General features: G+C 35.7%; 1 protein-coding gene across 3 annotated transcripts in view; it reads left to right on the top strand.

Moving 5' to 3' along the window:
* TRPS1 (transcriptional repressor GATA binding 1) overlaps nucleotides 1-24,359 on the top strand; it is a 274,383-nt gene that overhangs the window by 75,207 nt on the left and 174,817 nt on the right. For all 3 annotated transcript variants that reach the window (XM_023728164.1, XM_023728163.1, XM_004372960.2), the window contains one exon: nucleotides 5,481-6,084. In XM_023728164.1, coding sequence (XP_023583932.1) covers nucleotides 5,481-6,084 — 604 coding nt within the window. The remainder of the gene's footprint in view (nucleotides 1-5,480; nucleotides 6,085-24,359) is intronic.

The raw sequence follows: 24,359 nt of genomic DNA, 5'->3' as shown, positions 1-24,359 counted from the left end.
TCCCAACTAATATAGTTCCACAATAACTGTATTATTTTACGTGAATTAAACTGTCCTTGCCTCAGCTTCTTTGTGAAATGGAGATGGATGGAAATAAATACATACTCTGATTGTTGTGAGAAAAAAAAATTCATATATACATATGTATATATAATACTTAGCACTAAAGGGTATTGGAAAGACAATCCTTAAACAGTGAACTAGGAAAGATAAACTATTGGAATTACTGGGGTTTGGGATTATGCTTGACAATTTCATATTTGTAACGTTAATTGATAAAGCTGTTAATTTTGATTCTCAGAGGTGGGTGATATTGTATGTGCTTTTAAGAGGGAAAGTGATGTTGTTTAGCATTAAGTATTCATTTGGGAATGCTCTGTAGAGTGGTGAGTATATATTCTGAGAGTTCATTTAAAGCTAACTCATACCCATCTTGAAGCTATTTCTGACCATAGCTGCATGATTCTTGCAACTCAGAGTATGGTCAAGGGACCAACAGCATCAGCATCACCTGGGAGCTAGTAAGAAATGCAGAACCTGGGGCCCCACTCCAGATAGTCAGAATCAGAATCTGAAATTTAACAAGATTCCCGGATGATTCCTGTGCATGTTGAAGTTTGAGAAACACTGCTTTAGATGTTGGTATAGATTACTGAAAAGTTTGTATTACTCCAAGCTGTTGAAAGTAGAGTAGTGTTGTCTCTATCATGTGTTTAGTATCATTTATTTAGGGCTGATATTATAGGAAGAAGGGAGTCCTTCAGTTCTACAAGGGCCATGCATTAAATTAACATTTCTGCTTCACCTAGTGGTGTTCAGTGGCCTGAAAGATTGAGCAGTTTAGCACTTTACTGCTTAATTGTCAAGCTTTAGTCTTCTTTCATTAATAGGAGTCAGACCCATAATCTGAAGTTTCTGAATAACTAAGATAGTAAAGTCATTACCTGTGTTTTCTTAAAGCCTTGGGAGGTCGGGGATGTCTTTTGAGTTTATTCATTAAGTTGCTTTAGAATCATGATATATCTAGTGATGTGATTCATAAATACTGGTCCCTGCATCAGTGCCACCTGAGGGCCTTGTTAAAAATTCAGATTCTCAAAAAAAAAAAGAAAAAGATTATTCCCCAGGAATTCTGTTTTAGTAGGTCAGGTAGTAGGGTTTGGAATCTCTATTGCTAAGAAGCACCTTACGTTGCAGTGCCACACACAGCCTGTTTGGCAAACCGTTGCTATTAGTTAGATTTCCTCTGTCCTCCAAGTTTTCATTTTCCATATCGTCCATCACATCATTTATTTTTGTAGAAAGTTAAGAATTTTAACAGCATAGAAAAATAAAACATTGTTCTGGGAGTTAGAAGCTCTGTATTCTTGACTTAATGTTGACTAACGTGGGCAAGTCATTATGTCTCCATTTCACTATCTGTAAAATGGGGCATATATTCAGTGGGGACGTGAGTGCTTTGAACTCTTCAAAAGAAAAGCATGTGAATTGAGCTTGTTGTTACAACTGTATTTTAATATCCTTCCTGTTAAAATGCTGTTTTCCTTCTTGTAGTAAAATCTCATTCTTACTGAAAACTTATCTCTGGAATGTCTCTCTCCTTTTTTGCTTTACACCCATCCCCATTGTTCTTTGCATTCTGGTAGTTTTCCAACATAAGTACCATTAGAGATTTTACCTGGATCATTCACATCAGCAGCTTCTCTGTTGGGCAGATCAGAGCAGCTCTTGCTGAGAGCTGTCAGGAGCCAGGGCGTTGTCCACTGGGACAGGGATTTCAAACTAGAAAACTTAGAAGATCCAGACACCTTGTTTCACTGTATGATGGTTTGTGATGAACTCTGCTTGGTCAGGAGCCCAGGAACTGGTACACTGGGGAGAAAGTATGAGTCAAATAATGGATAAAGGTTGGATGCATTGGTCTCTGTTTGGCAAAGGGTTAGGGTTGGCTCAAGGACGTTTCTAGATTGCAAAATAAGTAAATATTGAAGCTACATAGTAAGGAAACCTAAGATGCATTTCCAATTTTAAAATATATTCTACCTGGCAGTGTCCTAAAGTAAAAGATCTTTTAGGAAATAAACTCAGTTTTAACGACATCTGCCATTGTTAGGATACTTGGGAGAAAGGAAAAGAATGATACCAAAATGCCAGTTTGTACGTTTAAACTCCTTAAAGAATATTGGAAGCAGATTCATACAGAACAGGACTTTATTTTTGGATTTACAGGTTTCGCCTGCTATCCGAAAGTAGAGCGTTCCTATGAAACCTTTCGTAAGCCAAAATGATATAAAGAGAGGAATCAATTACCATTAATTTATATGGGAAAATTTTTGAGCATTCCCAGACCCAAAAGGTAACCTACCAAATCATACCAAATAACACATAAAACCCTTGTGAGCTCTCTTAGGCTTTTCTGATACATTACAACACATCTTGCTAATGGATGCACAAAATAAATCAAGATAAAGCACAGATCTCACAGACAGACACAGTTCAAAGCTGTGGTAGCTTGATGCTGAGATGCTGAGTGTAGTTCCTGGGGAAGAAACTTTGAGGCGCTAGTCTAGCTGCTGGGAGTGCGTGCTGCCTCTTTAAGGGCTCGCTGCAAAACCACTTCCGAACGCTATTTCCACCTTTCACCTTTTTTTGGTAAAAGCAAAAGTGCTCTTCAAATTTCTTTCACTTAGCAAAAACAGGTACTAGTGTAGGTCTTTTGTAAAAGCGAAGTGGTGTAAAGTGAACTTTCGCAAAACGGGGGAATTCCTGTATATTGGTTAACTCTTACAAGTGTTATTAATATTCATAAGAAATTAATGAACATGCACTATTTTTTTTATTTTGTGAATGAGGAAACTGAGGCAGCGGTTCAGTAAATTATCCAAAGTCACATATCTAGTGAAATACAGAGCCAAGATTGAAAGTCAGACAGTGGTTCTAGAGTCTATACTCTTCAGTATGACTAAATTGCTTCTCCAATAAGAACTGAGAGTTTGCTGTTTTTAGATAATTTTTCTATGGCGCTGTTCTAGAATCTTGTATTTCTTTTCTTATATGTTGATACAGTCACCTGGTTGTTTATAGCCTTTATTCTTAAAACAGCATCCCTGCAATTGTTTGGTATTTTTGCACCAGAGCCACCAGTGTTGCAGAGGTAGCAATGGCAGTTTATCGTCTTGATTTATAGTCAAGGGTCCCACCACAGACGTCAGGCAGATAGCCCACCGTGTCAGGGGAACCACACATTTGCTGTCACAGTGGCCAGTGAGCTCATCAGAACTGGCTCAGGTTGAAGGTTGATCAGAACGTGCAAATGCGTTTCTTGAAGTTTCTTTTTAATGTTCGTGGCTCAGTAGATTATGTAGAATATTTCCTGGGTATGTTTTGAACTGTAACCATTCTGATAAGTCTGTTTTTATATGATGATCAGGCATTATAAGCAAAATTTTGGGGGAGGATACAATTTTGGGTTTAGGAGCTAATCTCCCATTGAGTCAGGCTAGAATGTGGTTTTGGTAAGAAGGTTCCTTGGCTGAGTTTCCTGGAAGTGCTACGCCCTGGAGTTTAGGTCTTGTCTGTTGTCTTTTGTGACGTTAATTCTGTCTTTGGGTTTTCTGGCCTTGACATTGGAGGCAAGATTCTTACTCTTGGTCATAGACATCCTCACCTTATGAGTTAGGTTTCTTCCATTTAGAATAAAATTAATTTTAATGTTGTATTTTCATGGTGAAGCCATGATCAGATTATTTATCATTTGCTTTATTTCCTTTTTAAAGTCTTGATTGCTCAGTATTTAAAGGAACAGTAGGAGAAAAGATTGAAAACAGTCTTCTGTAAAAAGTGAAAAGTTTAAATACCCGTATTTATTCACTAAAATGTAAACTAATTGTGCTAATTGTGTATAGCATTATGTGACCTCAACAAAAAAACTGGTTGATAATTTTGTTACATGTATGAATTACTTTCTATAAAGTAGGAAAATTCTGTGAATTTAACCATCAGATATGTCTTACAAGGAAATGCAGTTGTTCAAAACAGACATTATTATATTCCAAAAGTGATTAAAATATACATTTGACCATGCTGCTCCCGTGCATGTAACTTTTCCATTGCTTCCCTTAACCTTTGACAACAACCCGTCTCCTTACTATGGCCTACAAGGCTCTCTCTATATGCCCTAGAAAGGCCTTCCTGACAACCCTGAGCAGCTCTCCTGCCCCCGTTACTATCCTATTCATTTCATCCTTGGCTCATATCACTCTTTGTACTTATTTATTTATAGTCTGATGTGAAACCTGTCATTGCCAACTAAACTCTAAGCACCGGGGGCAGGAAGCCTGTATTTCTTATTCACCAATGTGTACCCAGTGCCTGTAAAAGTAATATTTTGATGATTGTCTACAATTACATATATAAGTACATATCTTGCAATAGCTTTCAATATAGCTTTAACTCATACAATGTATTTTTGTTACTTTGTTTTAAGTTGATAACTCACGACACATTATCTCAGTGTATTATCATGTGTTTCAGGTGGTATTTGTATAAACAGCCATATGAGGTTTTTATAGTTAAAGAAAATATGCCTTATTCCAAATCATTGTGTGCCTTTCAGGTATGCCTTTTATGATGCAGCACCTCTGTTCTTCTTTGGTAATCAAATATATGTCCTAATATAGCACTTATTCTCTCTTTAACAGCGGAAAATGATACGAAATTTGGTAACAAGATCTTCTTATTTTAAGCCTTTTAAAAAGAAGACACACACACTCATTCGTTTACACACTTACACAAACGCACCATTCTAACGAATATATCCATGCAGCACCTCCCTATCATGCTTCCTGACACTCAACACTCAATTTGTTGAATGTAATTCTGTCGTTACAGATAAATAGAATTTATTAGAAAAATCTTGGGCTTTAAATATCTCTTATTTACTAGATTATGTAGATCAACCAGAAACATCCTATTGACTAAGTAGATTTGTTAGGTAAAACTTATTTTAATAAACGAAAAGTCATACAAAGCACTTTGGCATTAGAAATGTTAGTGAATAAATGAAAAAAAAATCTCAATTTTGTTTAAGTAAACAGAAAGTGGGCAACCAGTCTGCTGATTAAATCAGGCATGAAATCATATGAATATCTCCTTAACTAAAGTAGAATTGAGAATTATCCAATCGGTAAAATGGACAGAGCAGGTCATTTGCTAACGCAGCGAACATTATTTATAACTGGAGTGTGTGCATGTGCAGGTCCTTGAGTATGTATACCTGTTACTGCTAATAAAAGGGAACTTAACATTCTTGATATAGAACCGAAAATACCAGTTAATTACATTCCAATTTCCGGGTGTGGAGATTAGATTCTGCCTACTACATTACATGAGATAAAATTCAGGTAACAGTTTAAAAAAAAAACAAAAAACAAAACCTTCAGAATGCTAGATTTCCAGTAACTGTCTTCTTTTTTCTCCAGGAGAACACACGGCTGCTACAAATGCCGTCAGTGCAATTTTACAGCTGCCGATACTCAGTCACTACTGGAGCACTTCAACACTGTTCACTGCCAGGAACAGGACATCACTACAGCCAACGGCGAAGAGGATGGTCATGCCATATCCACCATCAAGGAGGAGCCCAAAATTGACCTCAAGGTCTACAGTCTGATAAATCCAGACTCTAAAATGGGAGAGCCTGTTTCCGAGAGTGTAGTGAAGAGGGAGAAGCTGGAAGATAAGGACGGGCTTAAAGAGAAAGTTTGGACTGAGAGTTCCAGTGATGACCTTCGCAGCGTGACTTGGAGAGGTGCAGAGATCTTACGGGGCAGTCCATCATATACTCAAGCAAGCCTGGGGCTTCTGACACCTGTGTCTGGCACCCAAGAGCAGACAAAGACCCTAAGGGATAGCCCCAATGTAGAAGCTGCCCATCTGGCACGACCTATTTATGGCTTGGCTGTCGAGACCAAGGGATTCCTGCAGGGGGTGCCAGCTGGCGGAGAAAAGTCTGGGGCCCTCACCCAGCAGTATCCTGCATCTGGAGAAAGCAAGTCCAAGGATGAATCCCAGTCCCTGTTACGGGTAGGAAGGTTTAATTTTTTAAATAATTTCTATATTTTAAAGGGAAAATGGAGCACACATTTTCTAGATTTGGTGTTACATTTCCTGAAGGGAAATTAAAGGATCTGTATCAACCTGCTGATTTACACTTATAAAAGCAACATGGCAGAAAGTGGCTCGTGTGCATTTGTGTGTACTGCCTACATACTCTCCACAAGGCTAAGCAGACACTTGTTTGTCTTTGCTGTTAGCTCAGATTGAATTTTGGTTTATGCCAGACAGCAAGGCCATATGTGGAGAAGGAAGGCTTAGCATCCCAGAGAATGCATCTCTGTTACATTAAAACAACTACATGCCTTTTAACTTACAAGATGGTGTGACAGTACATGGTTAAGAAGGACGTTATCGGGGATTTAAATCACTAAGCACGTAAAGCCCTTGCTTAGAGGTTAAAACAGAAGTGCAATGTTTTATAAAACCCACAGTATAATTATGTACAAATGGCAATGCTTGCTGTTGTTTAGTTGCCAAAAAAAGGAAAAAATGAGATAAAGCTAAATGTGAATGGTGTGAAGAACATCCAAAGAAAAGACTATGGTATCATTTATATTTATCAGGCTCTTTTTGGGAGAAAAACATTGTTCCACTTGAGGAGGAAAAACAAAACAGAACAAAAAACACCCAGTAACGTCTGGGTGAAATAAGATCCTTGATCTCTCTCTTCTTGCTGTGTAGACTCAGCATTGTCAAGAAATATTTTAGGTTTTGAAAATTCACGAGCTTCCAGGAAGTGATGCCTGGTTTTTTTGCCTCAGGCGCCACTGCTTCAACATGTCACCTTAACTCTGAGAAAGTTTTGAGCTTTCTGGATGATTTTGAAGCTTGTGTGTGCATAGAAGGTAGGAACAGAAACTAGCTAACCTTTCCAAAAGATCCAGTTAGAAAATATAGTTCAGTCAGCCCAATGCTTTGACCTGCAGGGCCGAAACCACTGAAGTCTCTCTGGGTGTATACTGGGGAGAAAATCGCTCTTCATGAAGTCTGCATGGCTGCTCTGCCCTCATTTCCTGCGGATTCTCTGAAGCCTGTCTGTGCTTCTCAGGTATTCTCTAGTGGAGTTGAGAAATGCCCCCTTAGAGGTGTACAGTTAATTATAAAAGCTGGTACCTTTCCAGTCTGCACTTAAGCCCTGGAGCTAAGGGAAGGACTGAATGCAGAAGAGGTGCTGCCCCCTGTACCCCCCAAAACAAAGAATCCCCCCTACAGGGAAGATGCAAGTTCATTTTAAGTAACTTTTGGAAGAAGAGAGCTAGATCCTCTGCCCTTCGACAGGGTGTTCAATTCAGTGAGCTCCTTTCAAATAAATCTACATAGGCTGCAGTTTTATAATTGTAAATACTCATTTTCTTGGCATGTCGGGACTCTTCTAATCTCAAGTGGCTCTTATGATTTCTGACTATAAAGAAGGATTTATATACCCTAGGTTTTAATAATTTCATATTGCATCATGAGAATGTATACTTCCACAGGTGCCTCACATCTGTATCGCTACAGCTCCCCCACCCATATATTTTTTTTCTCCTTAAAATTGTTTTCATACATGACATCTTCATCCAAACTGTTTGACTCTTTTAGATTGTTTCTGCAGTAATAATAGCTTTCCTGCCACCTTTTGTATAGTCTAAGAATTTGGAATTATAAGTAATTAAGCAGTAAAGGCTCAAACCTAAGCATGAAAGTTACATTTTTTGAGCAGGCTGGGGATGATGATACTTTTCTAAAAAGTTGTTTTTCTTAATTACTCCACTTCCTTAATTCCCTGACTTCAGGTTTCTGTTGCATCATTTCAACTGTCTTTTCAGTTCCCCCACATTAGCTGCTGAAGTAGGAAATCTTCAGCAGGAGACTCTTCAGCCAGGTTGTACAATGAGTAGTTAAATTTCCTAACCCTAGGATTTGTGATACTTAAAGCCTACAATCTATAAATGTTAGAGAACTTACGAAAGTAAATTTATATTTTTTTAGAAAAAGAGCCTTGAATTATTCTTCTGTGATTTTAATAAAATTCAAATCTTTAAAATTTACATTTTGGTTGTGTTTGGGTAGTGCTTTTGGAAGTCACCAGTTTTACTGGATGTTTGCAATAAAAATGGTAGCTAATTTTTTGGAATAGTTTTCTGTGTAATATTTAGCTAATTAACAATTTAAAAATTTTTATGTACTCATATCTTAGTTGATCTGCTTCTTAAGATGCCAAAATAAGTTAAGAATCAGAGCCCATACTGATTGATGGATTTGACAGAAGTTCTGCTTTGATGCTAGAAATTGGTATTCCCAAGTTATCATAGCAAATGCACATTTCTAAATTCACTACCCTGCTCTCTGTAAGGAAAAACCCAGTAGAATAACGCTGTCTTGTTTAGTAAAGGCAAAAGCACTGTACTTTATTTTGTAGTTGTAAAGATCTAGTTGTTAGCGAAAGTTTCTTTCAAGTTATACATAAATAATAGAAATATGCAAATATAATTTATATGTTCTGAATGAAAATACAGTGGTCTGTGTAAATATATGCATACAAAATATAATATTCATGTTTGAGTAAATAGAATGGAGTTGGAAATTAACTATCTTGCTGTTATGTTTATTCAGAAACAGGACTCTTAAGAAATAGAAAATATCAAGTTATAAAAATGATTTTTTAAATTAAATAGCCTAACCCATTGCCATCAAGTCGATTCCAACTCATAGTGACCCTATAGGACAGAGTAGAGTTGCCCCCACGGGGTTTCCAAGGAGCGCCCAGTGGATTGGAACTGCTGACCTTTTGGTTAGCAACCATAGCTCTTAACCACTATGCCACCAGGGTTTCCTTTTAAATTAAACATGCATACCAAACCAAAACCTACTGCTGTCTAGTTGATTCCAACTCATAGTGACCTTGTAGGACAGAGTACAGTTGCCCTATAGGGTTTCCAAGGTTGTAAATCTTTTCGGAAACAAGACTGCCACATCTTTCTTTTGTGGAGCGGCTGGTGGATTCGAACTTTTGGTTAGCAGCCTGGTGCCTTAACCACTGCACCACCAAGGCTCCTCAGCAGTGCATACAATATAGCGTTAAAAGAGCAAAAATATTTATAAATAAATTTATACATACAGTTTCTAATACCAACAGTAAAAACTCAAGAATCATCTCTAAATACTGTACAAAGTGATATCAAGAAATAAGTATGGAAAATTTATCCAACAGAAAACAGTGATTTAAAATAGTTCAACATTATACTGGGAAATAATGAAACATTGTTGAGGTGTAGGTTGAATGTAATTAGGGTCATGTCACAAAGCACGTAATTACAATGTTGGTTCCAGAGTCTTAGTCTTTTTTAGGCTATACATGTTTTTAATTGGGTTTAGTAGTGAAAATTTGCTCTTCAGTGTGAGGAAGGAAATACAAGAATCACGGAGAAAAGCTGAAGCTTCAAAATGCTTACTTGATTAACATTAAAAGGGTTAGATTTTTTTGATTGTTTGCCTACGTTTTCAGTTTTGTGTTCAGTATCAGATCATTCATGTATATTTTTACTCAGGGAATGCCTTTATATTTTTTTCCAATTTTATTAGTATAAAATTGATGTTGTTATAAACATTTTCAAATTGTGTATATCACCTGTGCTGTCCACTGTACTTTGAGTGTGGCAGGGGACACATTAACATACGCTTTATCTTGTAAATTGCTTTATGAAAATTAGGGTTCTTTTGGTGGCACATTAACCATTAACATTCATCATTGTTCTTTTTCTAATGAGTAGGAAGAAAAAGCCTTTAGAATCTTTGCTAAAAATAGCCCCAGCTTATATGAAAACTTCAATTTTACTCATTTAAAACTTCCAGAATAGATCTAGTAAAACATGAATATGCTCCTGAAAGTGGTTACTAAAAATTTAATATTTTGAAAACTCCGTGTTTTCATTTAGACTTAGAATTTGGTTCTTAAAGAGGATAGCATGTTTAACATTGCCTGTGCTAAAAGCAAAAGTTAATTGTTTTTTTGAATTCAAATCACTTTCTAATTTTATTAAACAGTATATTGTAGCCTTAACTCAGTAGAGTTGTGTGCTCTTTTCTGATCAGTTTCTTCTATAATATATATTTGCACAAAGCTATTTTTTTGTATTTTTGTAGATAAATTCATATGCAGATGTAACTGTATTAGTCATAATTTCCTTGAATCAAAAATCCATCAAATCTATTGCCATCGTGTCAATTCTGACTCATAGTGACACTGTAGGACAGAGTAGAACTGTCCTATAGGGTTTCCAAGGAGTGGCTGGTGGATTCAAACTGCCAGCCTTTTGGTTAGCAGCCGACCTCTTAACCACTCTGCCACCAGTGCCTCAGTTTCCTTGAATAGAATTTCTGAATTTAATTCTTGTAATGGAATTTTTGGATTGGATTTTATAAAGTAGAACGTTTTGTCTTTTAGCTGCATTAATAAGAGTAAAAAAAAAATCTAGCATTAAATTTTAAGGATTTTGCTACAATCAAATACATTTTCCATTTGTTTATGAAAAGCAGAAGTATATTTAGGCTCACTTGGTGAATCTGTAGATGGAGTTGTTGTAAAATCAACATGTAAATTCCTACAGGTCATTTGTCAACAGAATTTCATAGATAACACTTAGGTTCAAATCCTTTTGTACGTTCAAACTCCCTATTTATTAGCCCACTTTCTTTATGCATTCAGAGTGAAAAATAAACCTCTTTGAGATTGATTTTAGTTTCCAGGGAACATTTATTTAGGAAGGTTGGTCAGTTTTAACATCTACATTTTGTACTGCTTGGTTTCGCTGGAGGTCTTAATCCCATGGGCCTGTGGGAGTTGATTTCCAAGTTCTGGGCGTTGAGTTCCAAGTTCAGCCACTGATTGTCAAAGGAAGGGCCTCCCAGGATCTCTGTTCCTTTATCTCTTAGAGAGGATCATAATGCCTGATGTCCTCACAGGAGTGTTGTGCAGCTTAGTTAATTAATGTTTGTCAGGCCATTTGAGAGCCTCAGCTGCAGGGTGTTAGATAAGTGCAAAGTAGTATGATTATTTGTTCATTTTGTAAATGTGATACCAAGACAGCACAATGCAGATGTTACTTACCCCTTTCCTGAGCTGCGTTAAATTTATCGTTTAAAGATTGTTGATACTGGATAGTCTATTGAAATGCAAAAATGTTCTTTTAGGGACAGTCCATTGGCAGCCAGACAGACATTCAAACAAGCGACAATGTTGAATGCCTTTACAACCATTGACAGAGGACCACAGGGACTTTTTTTTAACTAAAGATGCTCACAAGTGAAAAGTCTGATATTTATTGTTTTGCTTCATGTTTAATTAAAAGAGAAGCGGAATTTCAGTTTTTATGTAACTGGTATTCACTTAACGTAATGTATATGTTCATAGCAGTTTTCCTGACCTCATATGAACTTTTTACATATGGATATGTAAAATACCAAAGAGAACAGACTGTACCAGGAAAAATGGCAAGTATATACTTCCCTAATCATTGGCTCTGAGACTGTGGTTATAGGCCATTTTAATAATGTTTCTGTATAGTTAGCAGTTGTTATTTTATTTGACAATAAAAAGAACATAATGTTAAAATGTATTTACGTACAGATTAGCAAACTTTGTTAAGTCTCTATGCTTCTGCCCTGTATAGCTGCATTTCTGTGGTCACCTATTAGGAAAAAGTATGATTTAAACTGCAATATATTTTAGTTTCTTTTATTTTAAATATGGAATCCATACATTTAATTAGTTCTGTGTAATAGTGAGCATGACAATTTCAATTGTTTATAGTTAGTAAAATCTAGGTAGATTGATTTTTTTTTTTCTTTTTGGTTACTGATTTTTACAGTGATATACTGTGTTTGACAGTAAATATAATCAAATGTATCGAGATATATATATATATATTTGGTTCTTAATGGTTTGACTAATGGGGCTTTCTATTCCCATTTCTTTTTTGTAAGTCAGCTCCATTGGCCCAAGTATTTTCTAAAAAGCACTCTCACCCCCACCACCCCTTTTTTTGTAACCTAGGCTTTTTGTGAGTTCTCCTGGCCCAGGTTGAAGGCAGGGGAAGCAGATGTATCTCTTAGTGAATTGGGCTGCAAGTTTGTAGTTACTGTGAAATGGTATCCTTCAGCACAGTATCTGTTAATTATTTCCTGTATAACTATCTTTTGCTCAGCTTCCTTTTTTCACAGACTGTTTGTGTCAGTAGATAACAGGGCCCCCAAAGAAACCATTGTTGAGTGCTCTTAGACGTTGGAAGTGAAGAGTCTACAGAATGTGGCCCAAGTTTCAGGAGCACAGATGCAGAAGGACTCAAAAGTGTCTCAGCTATGAGCTGCACAGTCTTGATGGGAATCTAGTATTTTTCAGGCAGAGCCCAGTCTGAAGGATGGATTTAACAGAAGCGGTAATTCCAAAAAACTGCCACGAAAATGTTTTACCTTGGGTTTTCTTAGATGTTATTTGTTCCCACCAAAATGGTAAATATTATTTCCATTGCCATACTCTTTTACTCCCTGGAACGCTGTTTGAGAACTTTCATGAAGTATTTATGGGCAAGGACATTGATTACGAGGCAGGTCTACTAATTAACTCAAGGAAGCTTACTTGGCAAGCCACACCCTCCTGCTGTATCTAGCTGTGTTATTAGTTCAAGGAGATGCAAATTGTTCCAGTTAAGTTTAAAGAACCTGTTTCCATCATTTAGGAGAAACGGCATTCAAATTTATAGGCATTTATAGTTAACTGTAATTTTCAAACAAAATAGACCCTGGAATGACTTTATTGTGAGAAAAAAAGCCATAATACTTATGGTATATTTTGTGCATCTTTTAATCAGTGGTTATAAGTGAGGCAAAGGAATCCTAGTTTTGTACTTTTGTAAGTATAAGAGAACACTTGTGACAAATTGAGTGTTTGGCATCATTATTCATCTCAGAATGATCAGACGGCTCTCAAATGTAATTTTAAATGTTAACTTGCCTCTTTAAAAGATAGTTTTTCAATTCTGAAGATTTAACTTGAGCGTATTAATTAGAAAAGGGACGAGCTGTTTTATACCACGAGTATTTATGTCTAGCATCATGATTAACCAGAAAAAGCTAAGAATATATGGATATAATTTTTAAAAGGTAAAATACACTTTATAATTTTGCTAGCACTTTAAAAAAATGGATTGTAATTATAGAAGTCAAAGTTTTAGAAGAATTTGGATACAAATATAAGACTTTTAAAATGACGTTTGATTGAAAACAGTATTTTGTTTGAAGAAGGCGATAAAATCCATGAGAATGTATTTTAATGAGTTTCATGAAGACGTGCTATAGTTCTTTTACATTTTCATATCTAAGATTTATACTAGATCATGCGAAAAAGGTCTTGGTAAATTTACAGCCCATAAAATAATCTGTTTCAGGAATTAACTTTCTGATCTTAGCTGCTAATAACCAGGTAGCACAAGAATACTTAATAATTGTCCGATTTGAATTCTCAATGAGGAAGACAAAACTTGGCAAAACTATATATATATATATATGTATTTTTATAGAATTATTTTTAAAATTTAATGATAGATGCTTTGGTTAAAATATATGGATAGCATCTATTTTAGCATTTTAGTTCTAGGATTAAAAGTTTACTGCATATCCATTAGTTTATTCTGCATTAACTCCTTTCATCCTCATCACAACCTTTTGAGGTTGGAACTATTATTATCTCTTTTATTTAGGCAAGGAAACTGAGGCAGAGACATTAAGTAATTTGCCCAAGGTCACAGTGTTTGTAATGGCAAAGACGAAATTCTAATCCTGGTAATCTGGCTCCACTGTCCATGCTCTTAGCCTTTGGCCTCCTATGACTCACTATTTGGTAATAAAATGCTTGGATGACTTCCTTGGATTTCAGAATTATTTGTTTCATTGAAACATATACGTGTGTGTGTGTGTATACAAAACATAAAAAAATAGCTTTTGAAAATTATACAAGTGATGTGTTCATTGCAGAAGTAGATCACACAGAACACTGTAAAGAAGAAAATGAAAACCACTCATAAATCCCAGTCCACAGATACTTTTCTATTTATATTTTGGTATCTAATTTATCCTTTATACTCATGCATATGTATATTTTTTATTCAGCTATAGAATCATGTACCTCACTGTTTTTCATTTAACAGTACATTATGGACCTTTTTTTCCATCAACAGATATAACTCATAGTAATCATTTTTATTGGGTCCTTGATATATCATGGAGCCCTGCTGGCGCAGTGGTTAAGAGCTTGGCTGCTAACCAAAAGGTTGGTAGTTTGGTAGTTTGAATCTACCAGCTGCTCCTTGGAAACCCTGTGGGGCAGTTCTACTCTGTCTTGTAGGGTCGCTGTGAGTCAGAATCGACTCGAGGGCAACAGATTTGGTTTTTTGGTTTGATATACTGTGGAATAAAAACCAAAAACCAAACCCGTTACTGTTGAGTGGACTCTAACTCATAGTGACCCTATAGGACAGAGTAGAACTGCCCCGTACGGTTTCCAAGGAGCGCCTTATGGATTCAAACTGCCAACCTTTTGGTTAGCAGCCGTAGGTCTTAACCATTGCACCACCAGGGTTTCCTACCATGGAATAGCTATATCATAATGTGTTTAACAAATCCCTGTTGATGAACATTTAGATTACTTCCCGTTTATAAAGAACACTTTGATGAACCTCCTTGTACATATTACTTTGTCTTATTATTCTACCATTTCTTTGAATACTTTCTTACAGCATCATTCCAGTTATTTAAATGAGAAAACACATGACTGATAATAAATGGTGTTTAATTTCCAAGTCACTGTCATCTAAAGGGATACTTTTTAAGATACAAAATAAATTGCCTTATAAATAATGCATAGAAAATAATATCCTAGAAATATTTTCTTAAGGATTAACCGTTATGCTAGAAATGCATAGGCTTAAGAAACAAGCGAACAGTGATCTTCAAGAGATGCTTTCTGTCACCTAAATGGAATATAGTATAGTCCAATAGCCAGGTATGTGGTGTGATATGCTTACAATAATTGCATGTACAGAATTGTATATTTTGTAAAGAAATTTATTGTCAAGCAGGATCCATTTTCTTAAGCAAAGTTGAGATATGTGTCTTAAGTGAGAGTAGTCTATTTAGGCAGTCTTACCTTTTATTTGAGAGAAATTTCTCTCTTTTTGTTTTCACTTTGCCTCCATGGATGACCATGTTGCTGCCCTTTACAATTTCTCAGTCCAGTTTTAAAGTTTTTACCTCTCTCAGATGTGTGTTGGATCTGGTAGATAACAGATGGACTTTGAGAAAATAAAAGAGAGAAGAACTTGATTTTTTTTCCTTTAAAATAGTATGTAATGGTCTTCATTTTTTATTTGTTGCTAAAACATTTGTATTTTTTCAACTAGAAGATATTTTTCTTTCATAACATTTTCAGAATGTCAAGTAGAATGTTCTTTTTTTACTATTAATGAAGTATTAAAAGGATTGAAGCAAGAATACTTCCTTATTTAACATTGAGTTTATGCTTTTTATGTGCTAAAAAAAGTCTCATGGAGTTCTAACCCATTTAATAACATTTGTGAAAACATGTGTGATATCATTTATATATACGTGAGCCAGGCAAGTTAATGGGAATCTAAAAACTTACAAATACTACATTTGGGAGAACTATTCACTTTATACTAAAATAATTATTTACTTTAAAAAAAAGACTCAAAAATGACACTTATGAAATTTCTTTCCTGGTACATTAAAAACTGAAAACACTTCTATTTGTAACTTTTTAGAAGCGTATCTCCTTTGGAAGGATAGTACAATTGAAGCAATGCTGGCTGTGTTTTAGGAGATATGCATGTTGGCTTATCTGATTTTTAATGTCGGGAATTTACAACCCAGATTTTTTTTGAAAATTCAGGAAAATCCATCCACTTTGCCTGAACTACATAACTAATTAAAAGAAAGTTGGAACTTTTCAAAGTGTGAGTTGTTTTGATGGGTAGTCTATTATCTGTGAATTAATTATCCAGTTAATATGCCTCTCATATATAAACTTATGCTATGTGATTATAGGTTTATTTTTTATTATTTAAACAAAATTCAGAGCTTGTCTCAACTTCACATGTGATTTAAATATTTCTGAAGGCTCCCAGGTGTATCTTAATTATCCTTTCGTTTAGTATGCTCAGCCCTTTGAGGCTGCAGTTTGGATTGGAGTGGATGCTCCACATTTAATAGGCTGTTACTGGCTGTGGTGCAGGCTTGGTTGAATTTTATTTTCTGGTAAAGTTAGAGTTCATGTTTTCATTTTACTTTTCCCTTGTGATGCAGTGGAAAGAGTACTGGATTGGAGGAAAGGAGGCTTTTTGTGTTCTAGACTCATTTTGTGACTGACTAGCCATGTCACCCTGGATGAGTCATTCAATCCTTATGCAGTGCTTCCTCCATTGGAAAATTATGGACATTGAAGTAGATAATTGCTTGAATCCCTTTAAAATCGCAAATTTTAGGGCTAAGTAAATAACCTTTCAATAAAACCTTAAATATTTAGATATGTGAATTGATACCAGAGGCAACTTTAGAAAAAGGCTTATATTTTAGACTTATGATGCTGATGCCCAGAGTTATCACATATTTGGAGTACAAGCTCTTCAATAAGATTTTAGTCTAATGATTGAGAACCATAAGTAATAAACAACTGTCACACATACAGTCTGAATTCTTTAAAAATTATATTCTTTGAGCTTGTTACAAGTAAGCTCACTCTTTGCAAATAACTTTGTTTCAAAGAATCATTTTATTAAGGGGCTACTTATGAGTGAGTATAAAAGGAAGTATGCACAATGAGATATAAAATAATTCTGGTGAGAATTTGACATGCTTACAGTCTTATTTCCTCAGTTTCTTGGCATTGAGCTTTGATGCCTGTTTTGTTCACAGTCAGATGTTCAAATCAGAATTTTGGATGCAGAAACTAATTTTAGTAGGTGGGGTGCAAATTTCTTATGAGTCCATGAATAGACTCTAATCCCAGCTGTTTCATTACAATTATAAAAATAAAATTGGCTGTGAATCATTCAAACTCTTTTTAATGGATGTGAATAATTCAGTTTCATCCCACTGAAATCTAAAACTATAAACCTATCTTAGATTCTTTATGCTTCTTTAGTGCTAATATTTCATTATTATTCACATATGAATTGTTTGAAGAGCAGGTGGTCGTGATGAAAGTGACCATATTTCCACTCAGCTTCCTATGCGTTTCAGGAGAGGACATGGCCTCTAGTGGAGAAGGAAATTGGAAAGAGTCTAAGAAAAGAGAAGGGCATGTTAAAGTTGTATTTTTGGGGAGTTTCTTTCCATTCTTCAGTATACAAATTCTAGAAAATTATAACTAAGCAAAAAGAAGAAAACGACTCCTCAGGAGTTTAATGTATCTTTTTCTGGACACAGGCGTATGCATACAAACATGAATTTACATGATTATTATTGAATAACCTTCAATTTCATTTTATAATAAACGGTAAACATTTTCCCATGTCATCATATATTTAGCCACATTATCTTTATTCACATCGTAGTATATTATTATATGTTGTACTAAAAAAGATGTTTATTGAGTCCTTGTTGGACATTTGTTTCTGATTTTTTGTTATCGTCATTAGTGCTGCGTTGAATATCCTTGTAGATAAATTATTGCATCTTGCTTGCAATTTTAAATTGTTAGCATTGATTTCTTTAGAATAAAGTTTCTCTGTGTGTTGACACACTAGTGGGGCTATTGGGAAGTATAGGTCACTTTCCCAGGCTATGTATATACGCTCTTGGGAAACAGGAAAATAGTATCATTTCTTGACTTTCCTTAGTTAGAATTGTCTCACAATCGTAGCCAAAAAACCAGAAACTTCAGCATTTCCTTTAAGCATTAATATATTGGGGGAAATGTTAGTGACTATAATGGTTTGAATAGGGTACATTTCTGAAGCATCAACAAAGAATCAGGTGCCTGTTTTAGAAGTATAGATTCCTTAGCCACCTTGAAATCCAGGGGCTATTTAAGTAGTATAATGTACTAAAATGAGTATTATAGAGAAAAAAAAAAAATTTAAAGGAATTTAGGTGTTTTAAAAAAGTTTCTTAAAGTTAATAACAAAGTTACTATTTTGATATTTGAGAGATCAAATTTTAATGTCCTCTGTGTATGTCAGAGTTTTTTGTTAATTGATAGGATTTAGAAACACCGTAGAAACATGAATGCTTTGAAAGTCTTACTATTACACAACAGATCCAAAGAAAGACTTTTAAGTTTTAGAGCAGAGCAGAAGGTGACTACTTAAATCATTGTCTGAAGTAAGAATTTAATAATTTCTTCAACTTAGTGTAAACAAGCTTTAGAAAGATCATTATGTATCTATGTATCTGTATCTGTAGGGAGAAAATAGTTCTTTTATTCAAATATAAATTAAAACCACTGCTATTTACGACCATTGCGTACATTTGAAGAAAAATACAAATAAAAAAAATTGAATACCCATTTAAAAATATATGCCATGTGTAATATACTGTATATAAGAACTATTATATATTAGTTTAATTTATTGGTGTTCTAATTTATTCACTAATTTTTCCTCTTAGATTTAATCTGATGGCACATTGTCATCTATTTAAATGTCTGATTTTGTCATGAAGAAGAAAGAGAAATGCTTGCCTGTGATATGTCACCTGTTGTTTAATGGCTAAAACTGTTACATATCTTAATACTGTATTACATTAAGTCATTTTAAAAGCATTGCTTTCCCTTTTGTTTAAAATTCCTACAATCCTTAGGTTAGTAGTAGGGGGTTAATGGAAGGCTTGATTAAAATCTTCTAAGCTTTAAGGCTTTCAGTTCTTGTAAACAGTTTGGATCTGAGAATAGGCTTTTGTCCTTTCCCTAGTCTATTTACCGATTTAAAGTTAAGAAAAATATTTTAAGTTGTTTTGTTGTAATAAACACAAATTAAAATACCTGCTAAAAAATCAACCACAGTCCATTGTGTAATAATCATAGAATTTATGGTAGTTCTTTAGAAAATTCTCTGTAGACAAATCGTCATCATTTTAGAAGTAAAGAAGCTGTCCTGAGTATACCAATTTTCCATCATTTAAAATAGCCTTTTAAGTTTTGTATCTAAGCTGCTTTTAAGTAGTTCTTTCCAGACTTGTAGGACCATGAACCCTAATAATCACTTAATCAATCTGCCTTTGCTCCATAAGAACCATCCAAACTAAGGTTGGATAATAGTCTCTGAAATAGTTAATAGTGATAATGCAGTTGGGGTGTTCAGTTGAACTTACAAGCTTAGATCTGCTAAGTATCCATCTTTGTGACCAGGCCAAACTGGACACCGTTTTGGGTCTTCGGCTAGACACAATGTCTACACAATACTCAGGTTCAGTCAGAAATCTTGGTTGTTCTATTTTTAATGAGCCAGATGAGTTTCAAATATGGTGGTTTTGTTTTGCCTGGGATTGAGTTTGACACTCCTTGTGGTTTCTAACCAACCCACTGCCTTCAAGTTGATTCTGACTTAGAGCGACCATATAGGATAGAGTAGAACTGCCCCATGGGGTTTCCAGTGCTGTAAATCTTTAAGAAGCAGACTCACACATCTTTCTCCCGAGGAGTGTCTGGTGGGTTGAACCACTGACTTTTTCGTTAGCAGCCAAACACTTTAACCACTGTACCACCAGGGCTTCAGGGTCTCCGAAGGGTCGCTTTGAGTCAGAATCAACTTGATGGCAGTGGGTTTGGTTTTGGTTTTTTAGACCTTATAATTTTAATATATGAATTTCACTATAACGTTGAGGTTTATGTCATATTCCCTGGGCCATAAATGAGATCCATTGAAGTATGTGTGTGTATGTGTATGTGTGTGTGTGTTTGAGGTTTTTCTCTAAAAGCGTGGGGCTGTTGGTTAAGTTTGAAGCACATTAGAACAAAGATATGAGAGAGACAGAAAATACCAGTCTTATGATTTATCTATTTGTGAATTTTTTTCCCTGAACAGATTATGAGTTCTTTAGAGGAAAGGACCATACCGTGTTTATATTTTTGTCTCTTCCTGGCCCTGCCTTACTACTTTTCTCTTAAGAGGTCTAGAATCTATATTTTTTTAATTGAATAGAATTCTGTGAGCATATATGCACTTTAAAAAAAGTTTGGAAAAACTACATTTTAATTTCTGTATGAGACTGCCACATTGTTTGTATAATTTTCTACCATGAATTAATTTTTTAATTACAAACTACAGTGAAACCAGTGAGAGCCTGAACTCAATGGGATTGCCTTGTTTTGCCGGGTCTCGAAAGTTTTCCGCCTTTGACAGGGTGCAGTTACCACTTTTCTACTGCTCTCTATTTAGTGGAAAATATTTGAGTTTTCCTGCTTTGATAGGTTTCCACCTTACACAGGTTCCAGCTTTTGCAGGTTTTACTGCAATTAATATTTGAACACTTTTTTAGGACTAGAAGATTTGCTCAGTTATTACTTACATGAAATTTTTTGATAACGTATAGCATATTATGTTATTTAGTGAGCCGCTTACTCTGGAAAATAAAGTCAATTATAGCAGTTTTGGGTTTTCATAGAAAGGAAAAACTGCTGTGCTCCAGTGGACAGTTTTAAATTTGAAATTTTTCTGAGTTATCTGCTGAAGTAGAGATTTCTCAGGGATAATGGAATTTCTTGTAATAGGAATCTAGAAGAGCAATCTACCGATGGGTTTCTAGGCTTAAAAGAGTTCTGGTAAAATCTAAAATGTTTGTATGTGTATATATATAATTATATTTTTTGGAAATCATAAATCCAAAATTCATTTTCTTTACTTAACTTTTTTTTTTTTAAATAATTAAATGTAGATTCATTTTGGTCTAACTTTATCAGTCTTTGACGCAGCTGTTTATAGAGCATGATGCTGAGTGCTGTGGAATTCCAAAGTGTGGGGAGAAAAGAAATACCATACTTCTGTACTTTTCCCTTCTAAAGAAGAGAAACATGTTAGGATATTGACAATAAGAGGATATGTCCACTGGGACAGTTTATTCCAATTATTTTGTGAGCAAATCAGGAGTCAAAGGAAGTGTGATAAGAAGAAGAGAGGTATTCCTAGAACACCTTACTCCTGGAGACTGCAGCAGACAACTTACTAGAAACAAAGCTTTTGTGAACTCAGGAATGCCTACAGTGTTTGCACTACAAACCCAACTTCATCATCTTAATCTCCTTCTTGCGTACAAGAGACAAAGTCTTGGATGTATCTTTAGAATGGATATCAGTAAAGGCAGGGAGCATCGTTCTTCAAACGGAGTTCTTGTTTGTTTTCTTGACCCTTTAGGAAAGCATTGGCAGGAAGGGAGGAAAAACAGGCATCAAACCAAAAACCAAACTCATTAATATCCAGTCGATTCTGACTCACGAGAACCCTGTAGGACAGAGTCGAACTGCCCAATAGGGTTTCCAAGGCTGTAATTTTTAAGGGTCGCTGTAGGGTCACTTTGGAAACCCTGGCGGCATAGTGGTTAAGTGTTAGGGCTGCTAACCTAAAGGCCTGCAGTTCGAATCCACCAGGTGCTCCTTGGAAACTCTATGGGGCAGTTCGACTCTGTCCTATAGGGTTGCTATGAATTCGAATCGACTCCATGGCAGCAGGTTTGGTTTTTTTAATGGGGTCGCTAGGAGTCGGAATCAACTCTACGACAATGGGTTGTTGTTTGCTGTGAATCTTTAAAGAAGCAGACTGCCACGTCTTTCTCCTGAGGAGCAGCTGGTGGGTTCCAACTGTTGACCTTTTTCGGTAAGCAACCAAGCACTTAACCAGTGCACCACCAGGGCTCCTTAGAACAGGCATACTCCCCAAAACCAAACCCATTGCCTTCCAGTCGATTCCGACTCATAGCGACCTGATAGGACAGAATAGAACTGCCCCATAGCGTTTCCGAGGAGCAGCTGGTAGATTTAAACTGCTGACCTTTTGGCTAACAGCCGAGCTTTTAACCACTGCGCCACTGGGGCTCCAGAGCAGGCATCCCCCCCCCACCCCCCCCAAAAAAAAACTGTTGCCATTGAGTCAATTCCCACTCATAGCTACCCTGTAGGACAGAGTAGAACTGCCCCGTAGAGTTTCCAAGGAGCACCTGGCATATTCAAACCGCTGACCTATTGGTTAGCAGCCGTAGCACTTAATCACTGCACCACCAGGGTTTCCAGAACAGGCATAGATGTATACAAAATAAAGCTGGTGAATTATTCTTTTCTTCTTAGCCCTGATGTTGCTGAACTGTGTCTACACTCCAGGATGCCCCTGGTTCTAAATTCATTGCCTATCAGGATTGGAATCGTTAGCAGAGAAGAAGGATTCACGAAGAAATAGTCAGTCAGGAAAGTCTTTTGTTGTAGTCTTGTCCTACAGTCAGTTATTTTTGTCTAGGTGGTTTGCAGAAACGTAACTCCTTCAGTCATCTGCATGTGATGGAGTAAAAGTCATTTTCCGGAAATGAAACTCCACTTTGTTACTTTTATTTTTACGTAAAGGCTAATCTGATTAGCTTTAAAATATTTGTTCATCTTTTTATTCAGTATTTGAACTATGCTTATAGAAGACATATGGATTTAAATAGTACTTGGCTTACCATCTGCTGATAAGGGAACGTGAGATGCTAAATCAGAATGGCAAAAATTCTATTTCAGTGGAAGCTATTTCAGTCTGAAATACTGTAGGCAATCTTACAGAGTATTTTAATTGGGATGATATTGATGTGTGTTGGTAAAAAGAGTGTATTTGCTGATATGGTTTAACTTATATAATCATTAAATTTTATATATTAGAGATGGGGGGCTATGTGAAATTTTAATCTCATTAATTAAATATAGACTTGTTTCTAATACAGTCATTTGTGCATTCGTGGGGAATTCTTTCTGATGCTTTTTTTTGTGAGCAATAGTAAATTTTATATCTCAAGCCAAAAATTAGAACATAAACCATCAACTTTTCAGATAAATTAAGTAGAAATAAAATAATTTATTCTTTTAATACAGTGTTCATTTCCTGAATATTTTTTATGATAAACTACATTTTAAAAATCTAACTTAACCTTGGAGAGACTAGGAAGAAGAAAAGAGGAATATCATCTTTATGATGATTAAATGCTAATATATAATGCTGAAAAGTTTTTAATTATCCCATATTTATGTTTCAGTTTAAATTTTTATTTTGAGAGTTTCATTGGAGTCATCCAGCCATTAAGAATGATATGAAGACATATCATACAAATATTATATGTATATGTATGTATGTGTGTGCATATACATATCCATGTGCATGCACCCACAAACACACACTATTCAGCTTAATCTTTACAGCAGGTTTATTCCTGTTCTTGAAATTAATTTTTAATTCTTTTATGAAACATATGTCTGGTACTTTGCTTTTGGGTGGGGGTTGTCTTAGTTTCTTAGTGCTGCTATCTTAAGAATACCACAAAATGGTGGCTTTAACAAACAAATTTATTTTCTCAGTTTAGGAGGTGAGAAGTATGAATTCAGGGCTCTGGCTCTAGGGGAAGACCCTCTCTGTCCGCTTGGGGACAATCCATGTCTCAGCTTCTCTACCCTTCTCTGGGTTCCTTGGAGATCTCCAAGTGGCATCTGTCTCTTCTCATTCATACTTTCTTTCTTCTGTGTCTAATCTGCTGTTTCTGTATCTCAAATGTGATTGGTTTAAGACAACCCTATACTGATATTGCCTCATTAACATAACAAAGAAAATGCTATTCCCAAATGAGTTCACATCCATAGGTATAAAACCAAAAAACAAACCCATTGTTACCGAGTCAATTCCAACTTATACTGACCCTATAGGACAGAGTAGAACTGCCCCAGAGGGTTTCTAAGGAGCAGCTGGTGAATTTGAACTGCTGACCTTTTGGTTAGCAACCAAGCTGTTAACCCCTGTGTCACCAGGGCTCCTCTGCTTCACCCATATTTTAAGAATTCGGGTCCATTTGGGTTTTGCTTTGTCGGCCATGACTGAACCAGGCAGAACCGGTTTGAAGGCTTGCCTAGAAGTTCCCTCTACAGAGAGAATCATTGAAAACTTTGCATTTGAGAGAAATTAAACCATAGCTTCTTGGAGCTGAAAATTATTGTGTTCAACCCTCCAATCTCTGCTACATTACGA

The sequence above is a fragment of the Trichechus manatus genome, unplaced genomic scaffold, assembly GCF_000243295.1.
Source record: "Trichechus manatus latirostris isolate Lorelei unplaced genomic scaffold, TriManLat1.0 scaffold00022, whole genome shotgun sequence".
NCBI lineage: Eukaryota > Metazoa > Chordata > Mammalia > Sirenia > Trichechidae > Trichechus > Trichechus manatus.
The sequence above is the reverse complement of the archived record's forward strand: the minus strand, read 5'-3'. Positions and strand labels throughout refer to the sequence as shown.